General features: G+C 35.3%; 1 protein-coding gene across 1 annotated transcript in view; it reads right to left on the bottom strand.

The window, feature by feature from the left end:
- The window catches only part of COG5 (component of oligomeric golgi complex 5), a 305,665-nt gene that overhangs the window by 106,012 nt on the left and 175,589 nt on the right, over positions 1–24,064 (bottom strand). Inside the window, 3 exon segments of the mRNA XM_021682942.2 lie at positions 8,033–8,110; positions 8,592–8,704; positions 18,310–18,475. Coding sequence (XP_021538617.2) covers positions 8,033–8,110; positions 8,592–8,704; positions 18,310–18,475 — 357 coding nt within the window.

The raw sequence follows: 24,064 nt of genomic DNA, 5'->3' as shown, positions 1-24,064 counted from the left end.
GTGCTTATTTGACATCTATCTGTAAAGTATCCCTTTGAATCTTTTGTCCTATTTTAAAAATAGGATAAAAATAGAAACTGAATGTTTTCTCAGAGTTTTTTAGACAGAAGTTCTTTATTAAATATATGATTTGTAAATATTTTCTCCCAGTATATGCCTTGTCTTGTATTCTCTTAATGAAGTAATTTGCAGAACAGAAATTCTTAATTCTGAATAAGTCCAAAATACCAGGTTTTTTTTCTTTTATGGATCAAGCTTTTGGTGTTGCATTGAAGAACTCTTTGCCTCCCCAAGGTCACAAAGTTTTTATTTTTTTCCTCCAGTCTGTTTTAGAATTTTAAGTCTTACATTTGGGTATCCATATGTTCCAGCATTATTTGTTAAAAAGACTATTGTGTCACCACTGAACTGCTTTTGCAACTTTTTTTGAGAATCAGTTTTTCATATATGTATGTGAGTATATTTTTGGACTTTCTATTCTGCATCAATGATCTGGGTCTCTAACCTGATAACAACTCCACACTTTCTTGAATAAGGTAGTTTTGTAAGTCTGGAAATCAGATAATGTTAAGCCTTCCAATTCTGCTTTTCTTTTTCAAAGCTGTGTTGAGTATCTTAGGTCCTCTGTATTTCTATTTGAATTTTAGATGCAGCCTGTCAATTTCTCCAAAACATCTGTTGGGATTATAGATCTATTTGGGAAGAATGGACATCTTAACAACAGTGAATCTACCAACCATACATAAGGTATCTCTCTCCATTTACTTAGGTCTTCTTTAATTTCAGCAATATTTTATAGTTTTCAGTATACAGATGATATTCATCTTTCAACAGATTTATTCCTAAGTATTTTATATTCTTTGATGCTACTATATGTGGAATTATTAAATTTTAATTCTCAATTGTACATTGCTAATATATAGAAATACAATTGATTTTTTTGTATTGACCTGTATTCTGTAATCTTGTAGTAAGTGATTTCTTAGTTCTAGTAGCTTTTTTTTTTAAAAAGATTCCATCAAATTTTCTACATAGACAATGATGTCATTTATAAATAGAGACCACTTTATTTTGTCCTTTCCAAACTGGAAATCTTTCATTTCTTCTTCTTGTTCCATTCCACTAGCTAGGATAATGTTAAATAGGAGTAGTGAGAACAGAAAGAAATCCCTGTCTGCTCCCTGGTTTTAGGAGAGAAGCATTCAGCCCTCATGATTAAGTATGATTTTACCTGTTCCTTGTTCCTAAATGCCTTTTATCAGGTTGAGAAAGCTTTCTATTCCTAGTTTGCTAAGAGTTCTTATCAGGAAGGGATGTTGAATTCTGTCAAATGCTTTTCTTGATGTATTGAGCTAATCAGATGGTTTTTCTTTTTTTAGTTTGCCGGCCTTCCTTTTCCAATTACAGCCTTATATTAAAACCTCATTTAATCCTCCATAATTTTTAACCTTTCATATTTTCCGTATCTTTCATTTATGCTGCATTCTGGATAATTTCATTAATTCTGTCAGCCTCTAATTCATTCTTTGACTGTATGGAATATCTGTCTAATCTATCTGCTCAATTTTTTATTTCAGTGATTTTATTTTTAATTTCTAAATGTTCTATTTAGTTCTTTTTAAAGAACTACTTGGTCATTTTTTAAGTCTTTTGTTTCTCATTTTTTATTTCATTTTCTGTTCTTTAAATACATCATATACAGATATTTGACATGCATAAGTATATCTGAATATATATCTTTGCCCTCAGAGATTCTCTCACCTTTTGCAGGCCCAAGATTGCATTAAATATATTTTTCCAATATACCCAGAATTTATTTACACTGGAGTAAGAGGACTCTTCAGAAGATCCAGTTCTTACACCAGTAAAAGCAAAAACCTTCTTACCTTTATAAATGAGAGTACTTACTGATGATATCTGACTTAGAAACTTAACTGGCTTATTGCTACTTGATTTTTTAATCAAATTAAGATGCCACAGATAGATGAGTTAAACATTTTTCTCAGAATATTAAAAAGATCTCATGGTTGGATGTCCTAAAAATTTTCTGAGTCTTTAATCCTATCACCAAATCATTTGATATGTCTAAAAGAGGAAAAGAAAACACATTCTTTTTCACAGTTAAAATTCTCATTAGTACTATAGCTGCTCAAAATGCTGAACACATTCCAAATTTAGCCTAATACATCCTACACACATGATTACAAGATTTTGTTCGATGATAAAAATTGCTGGCTTAGAAAATGAAAGTATCGTATCTATTCTCCTAAATACGGAGAAACTGGCTTACTTCTGCAGATGAGAATCCACAACCTGTTTTCCACTGTGTGGATCCTGATAATTTGTCAATAATTTGCTACACTCACTTTAACAAAGTGATGTACAGTATTGACAATTACATAGTGACATTAGAACTCCTAATTGGTTTTAAAAGATAACAAAATTGAGTGATTGACAGGTATGAATATGTTTTTTCAAATTATACTATGAACTGAAAATAACAAGCTAATTCTACAAGTTAGCCAGGACATTTATTAAATTAAGCAGAAGCAGAATTAGTTATCTTATTAAGGAAAAGCTTTCAAAAGGGTCCACATTTAAATTATATTCCCAAGATTGTTATACCTAATATAATTGGTCCAGTTTTATTTTATATTCATGTTATAAAGAATACATGTATAAAGATGGCATAAAAGGTTGTATTTATTAATTTAGCTTTCAGTAAATTTCAAAATATAGACTACTTACAAATATTTCAACACATAAATTTTATTTATTTTTTAAAAATTTTATTGTTATGTTAATCACCATACATCATTAGTTTTTTGATGTATCAACACATAAATTTTAAAAAACTGTTCTAGATAGATTCCAATTTCAAAGATATTTACTAGAAATAATCTGAGGAAAAAAGCATTAATCTCTAAACAGATACTATAGAAAGCATATGGCATAATTTTAATATTGTTTCATCTTGAATTGTTTACAATTTTATTTAATTTTTAATATATATATTCACTGGTTAAAAAGGCTAAACCACTAAATTAGAAAGAACTTTCAATACCAACATATTTCCTTTTTAAAAACCTTGAAATTGCAAAAACTAGTAGTGTAAGAACTTTCTGTTCATAACCTTTTCCTCTAAAAGAGATTACACAAAGATTTAGAGATGTTGGTCCAAATACCACTCTTCAATGATCCAGAGCACTAATACACATCATCCTCTACTCAAAAGTTTAAATTTCTCTGAAGACTTTAAGGATCATTATTTGGGGCCTCCAATCATCCTAGAAATCCTGCACTTTCTACAAAGATTCTGTTGCCATCGATAATTATTTTCACTAGAATAATAATGTTCTTACATGGTAGTTACGTAATTAGCAAAAATATCTATTCATAGCTTTGCAATAAAGGAAAAGACTAAAGAAATTACAGTAAATGCAGTGAAATTTATGTGCTATTTCTGCAATATGTGACAGGTGTTTTAAGGGTTTTGTTTTTTACTTTTCTCTTGCTAAGGGTTTTGTTTTTTACTTTTCTCTTGCCCTGGAAATCCCAAGTATTTAGGATCAAAAGTTATTTTGGACTTTTTACAAAAGACTGATCTTTTTTGAATATACATGAGTATAATGAATTCCAAGAGGGGCTTAAATTTTTTCTCATAAACACTGCCATAAAAGAATAACTAAACTGGAAATTTACATGAAAATTTATGTATAAACGTGTGTTGTATATGACTATATTTTTAAATAGGTAAGAACAGTGTTTGAAAAATCAATCTTTATTGGTTTTATTTTTAATTCAGTAAGAAATTTTGTGAGTTAATGTAAAGACTGAATAAAAGGAAAGCATACATCCCTGTTCATAATAATCCTTTAATAATTGGTAGTAATTCACATGCATTTAAAATCTGGCAAACAGAAGTTGCCAGAGTTCATTCCCAATAATAATTGATGAGAATTTATATATGAGTTTGTATGTAGAAACTTTATCCAATATAATATCACAAACATAAGCATCTTTAAATGCACTATTCCTCTTTATTTTTGTTTTTTTTCTTTAGTTCCCTTGAATATAATGGTTTCATATAACTGTTCTTATGCTGCTAGTAGAATATAGCCAAACTATTAAAAAGGAGTAAAAACATATACAAAGGATTACATAGTAAAAGCTTGAAATCAAGCCACTCCAATAAAGAATAAATTAATTACTTTGGGTAGAAAGGCGACCAAAATTAGAAGAAATGAATGATAACACTGCATGTGCATTTGCTTGCCTATAAACATGAAGGCCTCATATTAGTTATCCATTCCACCACTAAAACTAAAAAATTAATAACTATACAAGAGAGATTAATAACTATGCAATATGCTATATGAGTCCCCATAGCAATTGGCTGGGAAAGCTAGAGAGGCTGAATTTCACAAGTTCTTGCAGCCAGCGGGGCTTAAATCCAGAGTTCTGGAGATCAGCAGATGTGGCTTGGGGAGAGCTCAGAGGCATCGGAGCTGTTCTTGAAAAGAAGGCAGGTAAACAACCTGTGGATACACAGCATGGAAACAGCAACCTGAAGAGCATCTAGCGCACACAGTGGGGAGGTTATCTGCTCATCTCAGAGCTTGTCCCAGAGAGGCAGCATTCATGGAGAGACCCTACCGGGAACAAAGGAACTGGCCGGCACAGGGCCACCTGGGGGAACAGGGCAACGCCCACACTCCCTACCTAACTTACTTACACCCAGCCTGCACCCCTCCCACTCCAATAGAACTGCCCCTCCCAGTCACACCCGCCTCAGTCACAGCAGCAGGCCTTCTCCCCCAGAAGACCAGCCCAAACCCCTGCCAACACCATGTCTCCCAACCTGGGAGTTTTGGCAGAGTCTCAGTTCCAGCAACAGTGCCAACAGGTCTCACTTCACAAGCAGACCAGATCACACCTACTTAAAACGTGCCACATTCAAGCCAGGAACCAAACACTGTCCACAAAAGGAAAAGACAGCCTCTGCTGATGACTGGCCTGAACGATAAAGTGGCTAGGTCACAAAAGCTGATTGCAAGCAGCACACACTAGAGACACTGCTGGAAGTGCCAGGCCTTGGGGAACAGGAGACACTACATGGCAGGGCACTATAGGACCTCTTCTTCATAAGGCCATTACCTTCAAGAACAGGAGACATAACTGACTTTCCTAACACACAGAAATGGGCACAGAGATTTAGACAAATTGAGAAGACAGAAAAATTTGTCCCAAATGAAAAACGAGGACAAGGCCATGCATGGCCAGAGACTTAAGCAGAACAGATATTAGTAACATGCTTGATAGAGAATTTAGAGTAAGGATCATAAGACTACTCAGTGGACTTGAGAAAAGAGTGGAAGATGTGAGTGATACCCTTAATGCAGAGATGAGGAATACCATAGCAAAGATAAAGGGCTCAATAAACAAAATGAGGAACATGCTTGATGGGATGAATAACAGGCTGGAAGAAACAGAGGAACAAATCAATGATCTAGGAGACAGAGTAATGGAAAGAAATCAAGATGAACAAAAGAGAGAAAAAAGAATGATGGAAAATGAAAACAGACTTAGGGAACTCAGTGACTCCATCAAACAGTAATACTCACATTACAGGAGTCCCAGAAGAAGCCGACAAAGAAAAGGGGGCACAAAGTTTATGTGAAGAGACAATAGCTGAAAACTACCCTAATCTGAGGAAGAAAACAAATATCCAGAACCAGGAGGCCAGAGAACCCTCAACAAAATCAAGAAAATCAGATTCACACCAAGACATATTACAATTAAAATGGCAAAATATAGTAAAGAAAAAACTTCAAAAAGAGCATGACAAAAGAACAAAGTTACATAAAAGGGAAACTCCATAAGGCTATCAGGGGATTTTTCAATAGAAACTTTCCAAGGTAGAAGAGAGTGGCATGATCTATTCAAAGTGCTGAACGGAAAAAAAACCTGCAGCCAGTAATACACTATCCAGCAAGGCTATCATTCAGAAAAAAAGGAGAGATAAACATTTTCCCAGACAAACAAAAACTAATGGAGTTCATGACCACTAAGCCAGCCAAGCAAGAAATATTAAAGGGGATTCTATCAGTGAAAAGGAGAGACTAAAGTAACAGTATGAAGGTAGGAAACACAAAAGCAGTAAAAATAAATATTTTTGTAAAATATTTATCAAGGACCTTACAAAATAAAAGGGTGTGAAATATGACAACATATCCCTAAAATGTGGGGAGGAGAGGAGTAAAGGATGGGTTTAAACTTCAACAACTATCCACTTAACATAGACTGCTATATACAGAAGATGTTATATTATATACAAACCCAATGGCAACCACAAATCAAAAACCACTAATAAATATGCAAAGAATAAAGACAAAGAAATCCTCTTAAAAAAATAATTATTATACAAACTGACAAAAGCATCTTATTGTTTCTTTCATACAATTAAAAGCCAAATATGAAGCAGGATAATGGAAGTGGGTATATACTACTGTAAGTACATGTGCAAAAATGAGTTTACACAGCAGGTCTGAGATTGCTATAGTTAGAAATGCCTGCCTGCAAGGGTGGTTCTTGGCTGGTACCTGGGACTTGGATTTTGAGAGGGTCCTCATGATTTTTTTATAAGAACGCTCACTATCTCTAAACTGTTTGTACAGATAATGTGGTATATGTTGAATAGCTGCTTTTCTTTTGGGAGTCTGGAATTTTGGTACATGCCAGGCAGTAAGTGATTCCTGATTAAAACCCTGAACTCATAGGTGCAAGGCGAACTTCCCCAGAGGACATTTTACACATGCTGTCACCACTTGTTGCTGGAGGAATTAAAGGTGTCCTGTCTGTGAGACCTAGGAGAGGACTCTTAGAAGCTTGCACCTGGTTGCCTCTGGACTTCATCCTATATGCTTTTTCCCTACTGCTGATTTTCCTTTCATGAAGCTGATTTTGATTCATGTCCTTTCACTGTAATAAATCATTGCCACAAGCACAACTATACGCTGAATGCTATGAATCCTCCCAGCAAATCACCAGACTTGGGGGTGGTCCTGGAGATCCACAACACAATATATAAAATGCTTAAATTTTGGACTTACAAAGGAAATGATCTATACTGTAACAATGGAAACTTAGAGAATTTTTTTCTTTGGAATACTTACGTGTCAGGATTAAATGATGAACTGAATAATTAATTACTCGATTATTCCTTATTAAAAACATATCAAGATGAATGAATAAAACGTACAGTCAGATTTCTATGCATGGAAGGAATTCTTATAGCCCATGAGGCCAGTGGATTGGTGGATGACAGAAGGGAGAATTTCAGAATATGAAAAATGGGATACAGCAATGTGCTTTATAAGAAAAATTAACAACTGAATGGATCCCACCATTTTCAGTAAAGACTTTATAAGACATTATAATGACCACTAATTAAGTATCTTATTTTCTCCAAATTTTCATCTTATTCTCTAATGGAACTTTTAAAAACGTTTACAATAGATCATTTATATGACAGAAAATTAGAAATTAGTTTATGCATTTTAGAAATTAGTCTATAAAAAGTATTACTGATAGCATCTACTCAAAAAACAATTGTGCTTATACTATGTTATAAAGAAAGTTTGCTGTTGTCAAGAAATACAATTCCAGGGGTGCCTGAGTGGCTCAGTCAGTTAAACATCTGACTCTTGGATTCTGGTCAGGTCTAGATCTCAGGGTCGTGAGACCAAGCCCACATCAGGCTCTGCACTGGGTGTGCATCCTGCTTGGGATTTTCTCTCTCCCTCTTCCTCTACCCCTTTCCTCCCTTGCACTCTCTCAAAAAAAAGAGAGAGAGAGAGAGAGAGAGAAAGAAAGAAAAAAGAAAGAAAGAAGAAAGAAGAAAAAAAAGAAATACAATTTCTATGGCTATTTGACATGTAACCATTCCATAAGGTAAGAACACAAACAATGCTGGCTCATATCTTCCTGCATTTTTTAATAAAGAGATAAAAATATTTTCATTTAAACATACCTTAACTATTTCTTCAATGAAACAAATATGAGAAACAGGATCTCTCTTCTTGGCTAATATTTTTTGTAGATGTTGTACCTAAAAATGGCAGAAAGGGGGAGAATGTACGTAATTGGGTATTTTCATTTTGAAAATGAAAATGTAACAAATGTAAAGCTTAGGCACTAAAACAGCAAGGGAAGGAAGAGGGCATTGTGCTAGAGCCTCTACATATATTATAATCAGCTAAGGTAGGTATTTTGAATGCTCACAGATTTTAAGAAAGCTGCCCAAGGTCACACAACTTGGAATAATAGGCATTAATCCATAATTAATGTTCTTTTTTTTTTTTTTAAGATTTTTTAATTTATTTTTTGACAGAGAAAGAGACAGTGAGAGAGGGAACACAAGCAGGGGGAGTGGGAGAGGGAGAAGCAGGCCTCCCACTGAGCAGGGAGTCTGATGTGGGGCTTGATCCCAGGACCCCGGGATCATGACCCGAGCCGAATGCAGAGCATAACGACTGAGCCACCCAGGCGCCCCCATAATTAATGTTCTTTCCATTCTCTAAAATATTTACCTGTCCACAAACAGTACAAATATGATCTATAAGTTTCTCCATATTGGTCCAGAGGGAAGCACGAAAAGCTGCAGTGTTTCCTGGGGTTGGCAAAGTAGATCGTCCAGGTCCCCCTGTTTAAGAGTGACAAAGAAATATGATAAATAAAAATTTTCAAGTATAACAAAATATATTATTATAAAAAGCATCCTCAAGCTAAAAAAATAAGTTCCTTCTTTTTTTTTTTAAAGATTTTATTTATTTATTTGAGACAGAGAGAATGAGATAGAGAGAGCATGAGAGGGAGGAGGGTCAGAGGGAGAAGCAGACTCCCTGCCGAGCAGGGAGCTCGATGCGGGACTCGATCCCGGGACTCCAGGATCATGACCTGAGCCGAAGGCAGTCGCTTAACCGACTGAGCCACCCAGGCGCCCAAGAAGTTCCTTCTTTAAGAAAGAATTTATTACGAGTAATATAAAAAGGACTCTTACCTTTTATGTTTAAGAAAGGAAGGAAAATAAGATCTCACACTCAGGCACACACCACACACACACACACACATACACAGAGGAGAGCTAAAACACAAAACAGTAATTAATGAAAATAGTTTTCTAAAAGTGGCGGTAGGAGTGGTAGGAGACGTACAAGGTGAAAGGAATGGAGATAGAAGCGGTGAGTCTTTATGAGCCATATAAATGTTTTATGTATTTTTTTTTAAGATTTTATTTATTTATTTGACAGAGATACAACACAAGCAGGGGTAGTGGCAGGCAGAGGGAGAAGCAGGCTCCTGGCTAAGCAAGGAGCCCAATGTGGGACTCGATCCCAGTACCCTGGATCATGACCCGAGCCGAATGCAGACACTTAACCGCCTGAGCCCACCCAGGTGCCCCTATTTTACATATTTTAAAATAAATTTAAGTTTAAAGAGGATGGAAAAAGCAAACCCTAAAACAAAATGCAAATAAATACCGAAACAAATGAAACTAACTGTACATCAAATTGGTAACACAACCACACCAGGGAGAACAATTAATTGAGGTAATTTTTAATTACAGAACCCTAACTTTAGTGAGATATATTTTAGGGACAAAAAGAATTGTAAAGAATAATAGTACTTAGCAGATTTGTTGCTGGACGTGATACCGACGTAGCAATCGCAAAACTCCTTTAGGTGTAGTCTGCGATAGACTAAATGAAGGTTCTCACCATAAACAGAATAAAGATCCAAATATGTAATGGGGATCAGAGGAATTTCTCAACTCTGTCCACTGAAAGGGCAAAGAAACAGCGACTCCTAAATAGAAATGAGTATACCTAGCACCCAAATTCTGATTTGTATGTGCCATTCCCCAATAAAAGAAACCAGGGCTCATTGAGGAAAAGGGTCATTCCATATTTGGAGCAATGAAAGCAGAAGGTATATCTGGTACATACTGTGCCAGACAGCAAAGAAATGTTCAAAGACAAACGGAGACTGGTCAAAGTACATAGGACCTTGACTGGAAGAGGCTTCCCCAAAACGGATTTGGGAACATTTGACCATCCTGATGGTCATTACTGATGATAATGGATCATAAAATAATACTTAAGAGTGATTTCTAGTTACTGATAGTAGAGTAAAATCATTTTTCTACTCTCTTCCCTTAAAAGCCAACGAAAACAGAACAAAAAGTAGAGGGGAAAAAATGAACTTCAAAAACAAGGAATCAACTAAAACATGAAACTCAAGATTATGTATGTCAAATGCTGAAGATAAATCAAAATGAAGAAGGAACCAGACAGCTATCTTAGACCATTAACAAAAACCAAATTGCCCTTAAAATCAATTGTAAAAAAATTGTAAAAAAAAAAAAATCCATGAGTCATAGTGAAAATTCAAATGTTTAAAAAGGATGAACTTCTTTTTTTTTTTTTAAAGATTTTTATTTATTTGAGAGAGAGAGAGAATGAGAGAGAGCGAGTACATGAGAGGGGGGAGGGTTAGAGGAAGAAGCAGGCTCCCAGCCGAGCAGGGAGCCTGATGTGGGACTCGATCCAGGAACTCCAGGATCATGACCTGAGCCGAAGGCAGTCGCTCAACCAACTGAGGCACCCAGGCGCCCAAAAAGGATGAACTTCTGATGAGCACTGGGTATTGCATTCAAGTGTTGGATCACTATATTGTATAACTGAAACTAATATTACACTGTATTTTACCCAAATGGAATTGAAATAAAAACCTAAAAAAAATAAAAAGGAGCTCCCTGCTCCGTGGGGAGCCTGCTTCTCCCTCTCCTGCTCCCCCTGCTTGTGTTCCCTCTTTCACTGTCCCTCTCTGTCAAATAAATAAATAAAATCTTTATAAATAAGTAAATAAATAATAAAAAGAATGGAAATTTCTCTTTACAGAAGAATGTCAGTTAATAAATGCAGAGAGAATGATAGAAAACAATCACCATTTTGCAACTCCTAGTAAAATAATTAATTGAGGGAAAGATAATCATTGGATACAAAAACACTGGATGAAATGTTATGGAAAACAGGATATTCACATGGTCTCAAGGTATGCACCACAAATTACTTACTAATTACAAAGAAAAGAAAGTACTCTTATAATGAGCAATCTGGCACACACCACGGTAATGAGGTAATTTCCTTTAACATCAGTGGGAATGAGACAAACTGACATAATTTGGGTGCTTACTGATATGATGTTAATGGTAAATACACAATATCACTTTACTGGTCTGTTTATTCTGAATATATCCATGAAGAGACAATCAAATAATTCCAGATAAATTCAAATTGTGGGGCTCTCCAAACATGTTAGTGGCAAAAAAGGCATTGGGGTTGTTTTGATTAAGGAGAGAAAAGAGACAAGATAACTAACAGAAAAGCATAATCCTGATTGGTTCATGTTGGGGGAAAAAAAAAAAGGAATATTTGGGGGAATAAGTGAAAAATGTTGAATATGGATTACACATTAAGTAATATTAATATATCAATGTTCAATTTCTTAAGACTTATGTCTAAGAATGTTCTTGTATGTAATACACAACCACAACTATCTGTGCAGATCTAAAATGTTTCAACATAGAAAAAGGGAATTTTAGGCGCCTGGGTGGCTCAGTTGGTTAAGCGACTGCCTTCAGCTCAGGTCATGATCCTGGAGTCCCGGGATCGAGTCCCGCATCGGGCCCCCTGCTCAGCAGGGAGTCTGCTTCTCCCTCTGACCCTCCCCCCTCTTATGCTCTCTCTATCTCATTCTCTCTCTCAAATAAATAAATAAATAAATAAATAAAAGGGAATTTTAGTGTCAAATGGAAAAGTATAAATTCCAGGAGCTCCTGGTGGCTCAGTCAGTTAAGCATCCAACTCTTGATTTCGGCTCAGGTCATGACCTCAGGGTCATGAGATCAAGCCCCGTGTCAGGCTCTGTGCTCAGCGTGTGGAGTCTGCTTGAGATTCTCTCTCGCCCTCTGCCTCTGCCTCCCCCGCAACTTGTGCTCTCTCTCCAAATTAAATAAAATATTTAAAGAAAGAAAAAAGTATAAATTCCAATCCAAATTAAGCTTTAAAGCCATGCAGAAGAGCCCATCAGTGATTAGTTTATCCTGTTTTAAGGAGGGCAAGAAATCAAGGAAACCAGAGGCTGTGTTTGTAAGCTGCTTCATTATAGTTTTTCAACAATTCTAAGTTCAGAAAAAAATTACATGTATCCTCAGCAAAGAGATGCTATTACTTTTTAGTCTGATGATAGTGGAAAGCAATAAAAGAGAGAAACACCTATGAGAGAAACACTGGTTTTAAAAATATGAATAATTCCTGTTTGAGATCTAGGTCTAATTAATTTTAAAAATTATCTGCAGTGTTGTGCAGACTATTAAAGAAAAGCATACAGGGAATAGAGAGGTAATCTTTAACAATCTGCAATTAGCTCACATCTCATATACAGAATGAACTCATTACAATGAAGAAAGGGGATACAGTGCCTTTGTGAAAATGAGAAAATATTGATCAAATTCCTGGAATATGCATAGCTCAATTTTATTATAAAGAATTATGGGACACATCAACCCATCACTCTCTTAAAGTAAATACAACCAGATACATAAGAAAGTATTATTTTCTGTTTATATTTACTTTGGAGAAACTGAAGCAGAGAAAAATGAGATCACAATCAATTGCTTCAACTAGTTCTAAACGTTTCATTTTTCTTACTTAAGACTTCAGTACTTAAAGATTTTTATCCTCACAAGCTAAATACATCTTGTTGAAGGTATCAACGTGATAAAAATAATTAACATAGAACAGCTATATAACAGAAGAAGAGAAAGAATAATTAAAACAGAAAAACTGATGCCATTATCAGCTAGCTTCAGGAGAATCAAGAAGCAAAATAGTGTCATAAACTAAGTTTTATTAAATTGATAGAAGAAACCAAGAGTTTCTCAAAAAATAATACTTAAGAGTGATTTCTAGTTACTGATAGTAGAGTAAAATCATTTTTCTACTCTCTTCCCTTAAAAGCCAATGAAAATAGAACAAAAAGTAGAGGGGAAAAAATGAACTTCAAAAACAAGGAATCAACTAAAACATCAAACTCAAGATTATGTATGTCAAATGCTGAGGATAAATCAAAATGAAGAAGGAACCAGACAGCTGTCATCTTAGACCATTAACAAAAACCAAATTGCCCTTAAAATCAATTGTAAAACTTTAGACCAGCTATCCAATGATTCTTTGCTTAGCGCTGAAATGAGGAGACATGGATGAGCCAGAGAAGAAGCTAATAAAATGTTTAATGCTCCAGAATCACAACAAAGAAAAACTGAAGGAGAAATCATAATAAAATCACATTTACACTGTATAATAAGTAGCCCTCTAGTTTGGGAGACTCTTAGAGGTAAAAATGAGGTGAAAGAGGAAAGAAAAGCAGAGAACGTGGGGTTTCCACACAAAAATTGCCTAAATGGCTTTATGGGGACTCACACTAAGCTCTAGAATGATCGAAAATTTGATGAAAGATGTGTTTCCAAGATAGAAGGAAATAAGTTGGTGAATGGTTACTATAGATAACAAACTTAATCCTAGTTATAGACTGCCCTAGTCTCTCCCTACGACTACCCCTATATTACTCTTCAGCAAACAGCAGTACCTTTCAAAGATGAGTAACAATCAGAAACAAATAATATAGGACCTAACACAGATTGAGAGGGAAGGAAGAGGGGGAAGGAAAAGAATTTAAGTTGCCAAGGAAATTCCCAAAGGAAACAACGGGAAGAATTATAGTTTTCCACTGTCTCAAAGTAACTATAGGGAACATCCTTTTTTTTTTTTTTTTTAAAGATTTTATTTATTTATTTGACAGAGAGAGACACAGCGAGAGAGGGAACACAAGCAGGGGGAGTGGGAGAGGGAGAAGCAGGCTCCACGCAGAGCAGGGAGCCCGATGTGGGACTCGATCCCAGGACCCTGGGATCATGACCTGAGCCGAAGGCAGTCGCTTAACCGACTGAGCCACCCAGGTGCCCTATAGGGAACATTCTTAGTGTAAATATATAACAGAGATTAGGAACACATTATGAATAACAAAAACAATATAATGATCAAGGGTGAAAATATAATCAGAAATGGGAAATGAGCAAGAGGAAATAGTATAAAATGAAATAAATTTCAAAGATATAAAATATAATAATTACAGAAAAGATATTAGAAATGGAAAACAAATAAGATGTTACATGTGCATAATGTTCCTGAAAAGAACAAATGGAAAATAAAAATATTCAAATATGCAATTAAAGTAAACTTATAAAAGAGAACATATTCTAACTCAGAAAGAAAATGATATAGAGCATTCAATGCCAAGATATATCCTAAAGAAATTACTAAACTTCAAAGGTAAGGAAAGATCCATATGGACATTGTTAAAAAATAAAATTCAACTGAGTAAATTTTAAAGATCTTACTGGCTTTTAGTCAATCTTACTGGCTTTTATTCAGGAGCTGTATGAAATGAGAGATTTTTATAGGCAGAAGGGAGCAGGAACAGAGAAGTTATACTAGACAAAAAAAAAGCAAATTGGTTATGGCAAGGTCACTTTCCTTTAAGGGGCAGTAGGGCAGAATTACCTCTCTAGTACTAGTACTAATTAAGTAATTCCTGATTGGTTTAAGATTCCATTTCTGAGAAAGGCTGAAACTGTAATTAAGTTATGTCTCAATTTGGTGATGTGGGGTTTAGCATAAGTGACTCTATTTAGGGTCAGTTGTCTTACTTTTAACAACGTCAAAGAAGAAACAAGTGAGGTATGGGGGTAAAAATCTGAGTTAGCAACTTCCATTTCTGGTTCCAACTGTGAGGAGCCTCTAAGTTGCCACTCTGTCCTAACAACAAGTTAAATGACGAACAGACTGAGAAATCAACAACCTTCTTGGACCTGTAAGAGAGGGGAGGACACATGGCAAACCATTGCTCCCAAGATAAGAGAGACTGACAGGTGAATACAGGAAGTCTCCACGTATGGGGGCAGAGCCTTGCTAGCAGAAAACAGACAGTGGGAGCCAGTGCTAGAGAAGGAAAACCTGAACTGTAACTGATGAATTGCTAGAGGCTCAAAGTGAGCAACTCTGAGAATTAAAAGCTCCAGGCGTACCCAGTTATAGGAGGACCACAATATTTGAGATTTGCATCCAGGAGCCCAAGTAGGTTCCCACAGTAAATAACGGGGGAAAATCCCTTCATGCCTCCAGCAGGAGGAAGAAAAAAAGAACCGTCTTGAAATATACCAGAGGACTCTATTCTCAACAAGGCCTGCCCTGAGGGGAAACTAGTTAACCAGAGCCTGACCCTCTGGGGTATTATAAGAACCTAAATGACCTGGGGAAGGGAAATACCCAACTCCAGCCCACTCTGGGCATTCTCTCCCACATGAGGGAGGAAAAAAAATTAGTATGCTTGTGAAGTTCAAGTACCAAGGCATAGGCTCACTGGAAAAACTGAGACCCAACAGTAGCACTTTATTTCCACTGGAGGAAAGACTGTTTTCACTTTTTCACTAATACAAATAATGATACAATAAAAATTCATATATATATATATATATATGACAGAGTTTCTCTAGGGTATTATTTTTCTAACAGAAATTATAAGATCACAAGGTACACACAGTTTTAACCTTAGAGAACAATTTGGTAAAACTGAGTGAAGTGGCTGAACCATTTCATTCTCCTACAATCAGCATATAAGAGTTTCTGCTCGGGACGCCTGGATGGCTCAGTTGGTTAAGCGACTGCCTTCGGCTCAGGTCATGATCCTGGAGTCCCGGGATCAAGTCCCTCATCGGGCTCCCTGCTCGGCGGGGAGTCTGTTTCTCCCTCTGACCCTCCCCCTCTCATGCTCTCTCTCTCTCTCTCTCTCTCATTCTCTCTCTCAAATAAATAAGTAAAATCTTTAAAAAAAAAAAAGAGTTTCTGCTCTCATCCAACACTTAATTCTTAGATTTTGCCAATCTCATGATTGAGAAATTGTATCTTGTCTTATCTGTATTTCCCTAATAACCAGTTCATCCTCTAAAAAGAAGCTGAACATATTTTCCCATTTATTAGATATGTTCTTCTGTTAACTCCCTAATCATATTCTTATTTTTTCAATTGAGTTATCTTTTTCTTATTGAATTATAACCTTCTGAAATACATCACAGATAATATTTTCCCCTTAAAATTCTATCAATTTTATATATTTTAAATTTTTTGGAACAATCTTAAACATACAGAAAATTTGAAAGCATACTAAAAAAAAACTTCCCCAAATCATTTGTTAATAAGTTACTGACATGATGCTCCATCACCCTTGAAATACTTTAATGTGTATTTCCAAAAAACAAGGACATTCTAATCCATAATCTCAATATAACCAACAAGATCAGCAAATTAACATGAATATTGCCAATGTCACATTTAAAAAACTAAAAATAATAGTGATTATTCTTTTAAAAATAATCAAGAATTGATGCTTAAGGTTTCTACATTAAATCACAGTATCCACTCCTCAACAGATGATAATAAGGCTTTAAAATTCTTTATTCTTTCAACAAAAAAGTTGTACATTAGGATTGACAGCATGTGAATAATTGCTTTCATTTTTTTTCCTTTTCTTGACAACACAAGAGGGAATGAGATTAAACTGCTCCTGGAAATTTAAACATTAGATCAAACTTTCTGAGAATAATTGCTGGGAAAAGCTGAGAGGGAAATCTCCTTTGGCAATTTCTTTTCAAAGCTCCCCTTCTGGGACAGTCTTAATACAGATCTATTCAGAGGCTAGGGCTAACCTTTAAAAATCCCTTTAAGATCTAAGATTCTTTTATCTCTTTTTATCTAGTGCAGCTTATTTATGAGTGGCATATATTTGTGTTATTTAAGGCTGTGTTTATATAGCAAATATAAAAACAATACTCACTCACTGTAAATATTTTTTTAGTATAAGCCATGTATGAGGAACTCTGTTATTAATTCTATATGCATTATTTATTTTTTAGGACGACTCTGATGACAGAGCAGCTTCTTCAATAGAAAAATGGGAAGAGGGGTGCCTGGGTGGCTCAGTTGGTTGAGCGTCCAACTCTTGGTTTCAGCTCAGGTCATGATCTCAGGGTCATGGGATCAAGCCCTGCATCAGGCTCTGTGCTGTCCCTCTCCCTCAGCTCCTCTCCCCACCCCCTCAAGCTCTCTAAAATAAATAAAAATCTTAAAGAAAAATGGAAAGAGGAAAACTGGAGACAGTAAGTATACACAACAACTTTGAGGAATTTTTCTGTAGTCTGAAGAAACAAAATGGGGCAGCAGAGCTGAAGAAGGAAACGTAGTCAAACATAGATGTGTCTTTAAGCAGAAGAAGGTACACTAGCACAACTGAATGTAACAGGAAAGAAATTTAAAGAAGGAAAACTGACTACATGGCAGACAGAGGGGATCTGCTAAAGCAATGCCCTTGGGACATCGGACTAAGAGTAGAGTACTTGGTCTTTGCTAGGTGCAAGCACAGCTCATTCATATTAATAGAAGAGAAAAGAGAATACAAGGAGAGAAATGCAGAGATATGTTGGCTAGATGAGAGGTATATATAACTTGTGGTCTCTCCTATCTCATCTCTGAAGGGTGTTTTATACATGAATGCCATCAGCAGGTACATCTTGGCAGGAAAAAAAGTTGCAGACTGCTATTGTGGGGCTACTCCTCTCTCACACCTTTCTTTTGTAGTTTTTTTTAGATTTTGCTATGGTTGTAACGTTCCCAAAGGTTTTATCAGTTTCTAAGTCCACAGTTAGCCCTCTTTGCTCCTGAATACCAAAATTATTCTAAGGAAAATAATTCTAAGGAAAAGCCCAAAAAGCTAAGGGAGAAATTGCATTTCCTTAAAAAATATTTTTTGCCTCAAGAAGTACATGTGAGGATAAGGATTTCAGAAAGGAAAATGTTCCTTTTTTTTTCTTGCATCTGTTTCCTCTGAACTAAGTGGAGCCACAGTTTATAGATTTTTTTCTAGAAGTTCTGAATACACCAATTGGCCAATTCAACTCACTGATTAGACAAAAAAAGTTATAAATACATTCTGAAACATAATTTCTTCTCTCATTTTCTGTCTACTAAAAAATGAGTCATTAGACTGCTTTGAAACTTAAGTGTTTCACATACTATTCAAAGGACTTCTTGGTTATAAATAAATAAAGCAGCTAAATATAAACCATAGCCATACCTCTCACAGCTGACTGCGAAGGCTGAGTCAGAACTTTGATGTCTAACGCACTGTTGATATGTTCTTCTAAAGTAGCACAATATCCATCCACAACATTGGTAATCGTATCCTTCAAAGTTCCAAGATTATGGAAAACCTGAAGAGCTGTTCCGACTTGGGTTGGATTCTTTAAAAAGGTGGGGATGGCAGGGTGGCAATAGGTATAAATAGGAAAACAAACAAAATCAATATAAATCTACAACTTTAAGTAGTACATGAGCAGTTACTACCATATTTTTAAATTATCACAGACAAGAACAAAGAGTGCATTTGGAACAAATATTATTTTTAGTCATTATTTATTTCATAAAAGACAAGGTTAAATACTATGTATATTATTTCCCCCTTTCCCCTTTTTCTCCTTCTTTAAAGGATAATAACAAAATCAGAAATCAGTTCTATCATTAGAGCTTATTTAAAATTTACCACCAATGCCTATAAAGAGAGCCATGCTGGAATTAACAACAACCCTACATCTATTTGGAGAATAAATAAATGAATTCTGCAGAGTTAACTGAGGGCTGAACCATGCAGACTGACACTATTCATTTTCTTTTTCTTTTCTTTTCTTTCTTTCTGTCGTTCATTCATTCATTCTAACCACAAATATTTATACAGTGCTTACTGTGTAACTGTCTTGGTTCCAGGTGCTGGAAATATAGTAGTTAAGCAAAACCAATTAAGTCCCTACCCTCATGGAACTTGTCTCCTGAGAAATATATTAAAAATATATATGTAACAGAGTATCACAGGTAGTGATAATTGCTATAAAAAAAATCAGGGAATAAGAATAGAGAATCATGGGGAAATAATGGAGAAGACTCAGAGAATGCATCTCTGAGGTGATTTTCAGAGACCTGAATATAATGAGCAAGGGAATCTGAGGAGGATATGGGGAAAAACAGATCTGAACAGATATCAACAAAAGTGCTGAGGTAAAAATATGCTTGGCAGCTAATCAAACAGCAAGAAGGCCCTGACTGTGGCTGGAACAGAGTGACTACAGCAGAGAGAGGTAGGCGGCGAGGCAGGTAGTAAAAACACCGTGAGTAGATTGAGTCCATAGTAATATAAAGAGGTTGTTGACTCTGTCACTAAGTAAATGAATTATCAAGCCAGAATCTAGTACATCAACATATATCTCCAGGCCCAAACAGGTGAAAGTCCGCTTTCACTTAATGATTCAGTGACTGTTATTAGAAGCACTTAGTTTAAAAGTTAAATTACTTCATTAACTTAATTTCTTAACAGTTAAGTTGATAAATAAGACAAAAAGTTACTCTGAAACATAATGGTGTTAATAACATGATGCAGTAACACACACACACACACACACACACACACACACACACACCCCCAGAGGCAAAGCAGAATCAGCTTATAGAAAAAAGCAGACAAGGTTAGTGAATACAATACCCATTTTAGATTTTTAATTAAACAAGAAAAAGAAGCAAACGGACATCATTTCAAATGTTTTAATGAAAAAAGCTTAATTTAATATGGTTATAACAGAATTTAAATTCTAGTATATACTGTCAATTCTCTATCAGTGAACGATCAAAGAAAATGGGAGAAAATAAGCTATTTCACATAAAATTGTTAACTGAAAACATGGGGTATAGCACTATGCTTTGGTTGTTGTTAGTTCCATTTTTTCCTTTCTCCAGAGCGATAATACTCTTCTACCTTTTAGTAGAGATCAAGATCAAAATTAGACAGCTGCAAAGAATTTTCCTCTATCACTATACCAGTGTCTATATAATACAAAAAAAAAAGCATTACCTGAACAGCCTCAAAGAATTCACTTTATAAAAGTAGAATAAAGATACTTATTGCAAAATCATATTTATTGCCTTTACTATTCTCAAAGAATCTGAAAAGCATAGCTTTTCAACATATAGCAGGTTTGCGTGTTATCAGCTGAATGAATGTACATCGTAAGATATATGTATACGTTAACTGAAAGACTTAAAGTCATCTTTTACTTGAAAGATCTGGTTAACATGGACCAGTCTTCATCATTTCCCACTCCAAAAATTATTAACTCCCCCAAACTTTTCAATACAGAGACATATACAGCTCTTTCCTTTTTTTTTTTTTTTTAAAAAGGGAGGAGAATGATTTAAAGATTTATTTATTTTTAGAGAGAGAGAGAGCTCACAGGGGGATGGCCAAGGGACAAGCAGACTCCGAGCTGAGTGCAGAGCACAGAGCCTGACTGGAGCTGAAATCAAGAGTGGGCTGCTTAACACAATGAACCACCCAGGCACCCCTACCTCATTCTTAAAGAAGCATCTAATATGGCAATACTTGAAATAATTATAATACTTATAATAATTCTAGTTGTAATTTTAAGCTTTCCAATTTACATGACCACTTTTTCAATTAATGCCAGTTACATTCATAGCTTAATATAAACATATCATTTGTGAGTTGGGAAACTATAAAATATTTGGGACTGTAGGAGATTATGCTAAGTGAAATAAGTCAAGCAGAGAAAGTCAATTATCAAATGGTTTCACTTATTTGTGGAACATAAGGAATGGCATGGAGGACATTAGGAGAAGGATGGGAAAAATGAAGGGGAAATTGGAGGGGGAGATGAACCATGAGAGACTACGGACTCTGAGAAACAAATTGAGGGTTTCAGAGGGGAGGGGAGTGGGGTGATGGGTTAGCCCAGTGATGGGTTTTAAGGAGGGCCTGTATCGCATGGAGCACCGGGTGTCAATGAATCATGGAACACTACATCAAAAACTAATGATGTACTGTATGGTGACTAACATAATAGAATTAAAAAATAATAAAAAATAAAATTTTAAAAAAAGAAATAAAATTCTTTAACATACAGAGGAGTGGGCAAATTATGCAAACACAACTTTAAGAATTATCACAAAGTGGGGTGCCTGGGTGGCTCAGTCATTAAGCGTCTGCCTTCGGCTCAGGTCATGATCCCAGGGTCCTGGGATCGAGTCCCACATCGGGCTCCCTGCTCGGCGGGAAGCCTGCTTCTCCCTCTCCCACTCCCCCTGCTTGTGTTCCTGCTCTCTCTATCTCTCTCTCTCTCAAATAAATAAATAAAATCTTTATAAAAAAAAAAGAATTATCACAAAGTGAACATATCTGTGTAACTACCACATAGGCTATAAAACCAAATTATTATCAGCAACTCTGAATCTATTGTGGCTTCCCCAAATACATCTCTCCAGATATTACCACTATCATAATTTCTAACACCATTGATTAGTTTTGTCTGTTTCTGAATTTTACATTAATGGAACCATAAAGTAAGTTATTATTTTCTGTCTGCCTTCTAGTCAATATCTTATTTGTAAAATTCATCCATGTTGTTGCATGTAGCAGTAGTTGACTTGTTTTCACTGCTGTTGGAAATTTACCTTAGTTTATCTACCCAACTAACATCCAATTGGTGTACATTTGAGTTATTTCCATCGTTTAGGTATTTTAAATAATGCTGCCATGAACATTCTGGTGCACAGCTTTTAGTGAACATATATGCATATGCATTTCTGCTGGGTAAGAGTAGAAATGCTGAATCATTAGGTATTTGTATGCTTAGTGTTTGCAGATTCTGCCAATTTTCCAAAGTCATTGTACGAATTTACACCTCAGCAGCAATACATGAGTTGTGGGTGTTCTACAACCTTACCAAAATTCAAAATTATCATCTTTTTAAGCTATTCTTTGGAATGATCAGTGTGGTTTTAATTTACATTTCCGTGATGACTAAGAAGTTATCCCTTCTTGCATGCTAATCATCCATTTGGATAGCTTCTTTTATGAAGTGCATATTCATTTTTTTTTTGCCTGTTTTTCTCACTGGTTATTTTCATCTTTTACCTATTTGTAAAAGTTGTTTACATATTTGGATGTAATCATTTTGATAATTATATTATGTGTTGCAAGTATGTTCTCCCACACTTAAGAAGTTTGTGAGTTAAAGAAGTTCCTAATTTAAATGCAGTCAATTTTATCAACCTATGGTCAGCACTTTTAGTATCTTATTTAAAACTTTTCCCATCCCACATTTATGAAGATGTCTTTCATTCATGAATTCATCCTCTAGAAACTCGATTGGTTTGCCTTTCACGTTTAGAAATATAATCCGCCTGGAATTGCTTTCTATATGAGATAGGAGCCAAGATTAGTGTTTTTCTATACAAAATACCCAACTGGCCCATCAAAATTTATTTGAAAAAACAAACAAGGAAGTTAAAATTTTCACCTCCTTGCCCTCAAAGCCTACCTTTGCAGTAAATAAAGTTTCCATTTATGTGTTTGTTTCCGGACCTTCAATTCTGTACCATTTGTCTATCCTCATTACGTCAATTGACCTGTGTAAATTGTTGTAGCTTTAGAATAAGTCTGATAGTCCTCCATTTCTGTTCTTCTTCAATTTGGTATAGGCTACTCTTGGTTCATGATACTTCCATATAAATTTTATAATGGGCTTGACAGTTTCCATTAAAGAAAAAGCTCCTGAAATTTTGAGACTACATAAAATCTATACATAAAATTAGAAAGAATGGAAATCTTTATAAGAATGATTCTCCAGGGCACCTGGGTGGCTCAGTCGTTAAGCGGCTGCCTTCGGCTCAGGTCATGATCCCAGGGTCCTGGGATCGAGCCCCGCATCGGGCTCCCTGCTCCGCGGGAAGCCTGCTTCTCCCTCTCTCACTCCCCCTGCTTGTGTTCCCTCTTCTGCTGTGTCTCTGTCAAATAAATAAATAAAATTTAAAAAAAAAAAAAGAATGATTCTCCAATCCATGAATATGGTAGTTCTCTTCATTTACTCAGGTCTTCTTTAATTTCTCTTAATAAGTTATAGTTCCTGTGAAGAGCTATTACATATCTCTAATTTGAATCATTCCTACACATTTAGTGTTTTTTGATATTTAAGTGGTAATTTTAAAGTTTTTTTTGTTGCTCGTATACTAAAAATACAGTTGATTGTTATATATTGAATTTTACCAAACTTTGAAAGTTCTGTTATTAATTCTAATAGTTTGGAGATTGTTTGGGATTTTCTATATACATAATCGTTATTTCTGAATAATTTTATTTCTTCATTTCCAATCCTTCTATATTTTATTGCTTTTCTTATTACCCTGGTTAGGATCTTCAGTATGTTGATATGTAAAAGTGGTAAGAGTAATATCTTTGTATCATTCCTAATCTCAAGTAGAAAACCTTAAATATTTCACTACTGAGATTTTCAGAGATACCTTTTATTAGATGAAGACAATTCTATTCTAGGTCTACTAAGAATTTTTACATCATAGACTGATGTTGGATTGTATTAAATGCTTTTTCTGCATATACTGAGATGATTAATTTTTCCCTTCATTGATGACATTACATTGTACTTCTAGACTAAAGCCATCTTGGTAAGGATGAATTATCCTTTTTAGATAACCTGACTTATATTTGCTAATACTTTCTTTAGTATTTTTTAATTGATTTTCAAGAGAGATAGCTAATATCCTTCCTTATAATATTCTTGTTTTGATATCAAGTTTATACGGGCCTCATGAAATAATCAGGTAAGTGTTCCTTCTTTCTCAATTCTTGGACGAAGTTTGTAAAAACACTGGTTGATTTATTAAATGTTTGAATGAATTCACTAGTGAAACTATCTGTCCTTGAAGTTTCTTTGAGGGAAGTTGTGTAATGACAATTTTGTCAATACAACTAA

The sequence above is a fragment of the Neomonachus schauinslandi genome, chromosome 12 (genome assembly GCF_002201575.2).
Source record: "Neomonachus schauinslandi chromosome 12, ASM220157v2, whole genome shotgun sequence".
NCBI lineage: Eukaryota > Metazoa > Chordata > Mammalia > Carnivora > Phocidae > Neomonachus > Neomonachus schauinslandi.
This window is presented reverse-complemented; position numbering and strand designations above follow the sequence as displayed.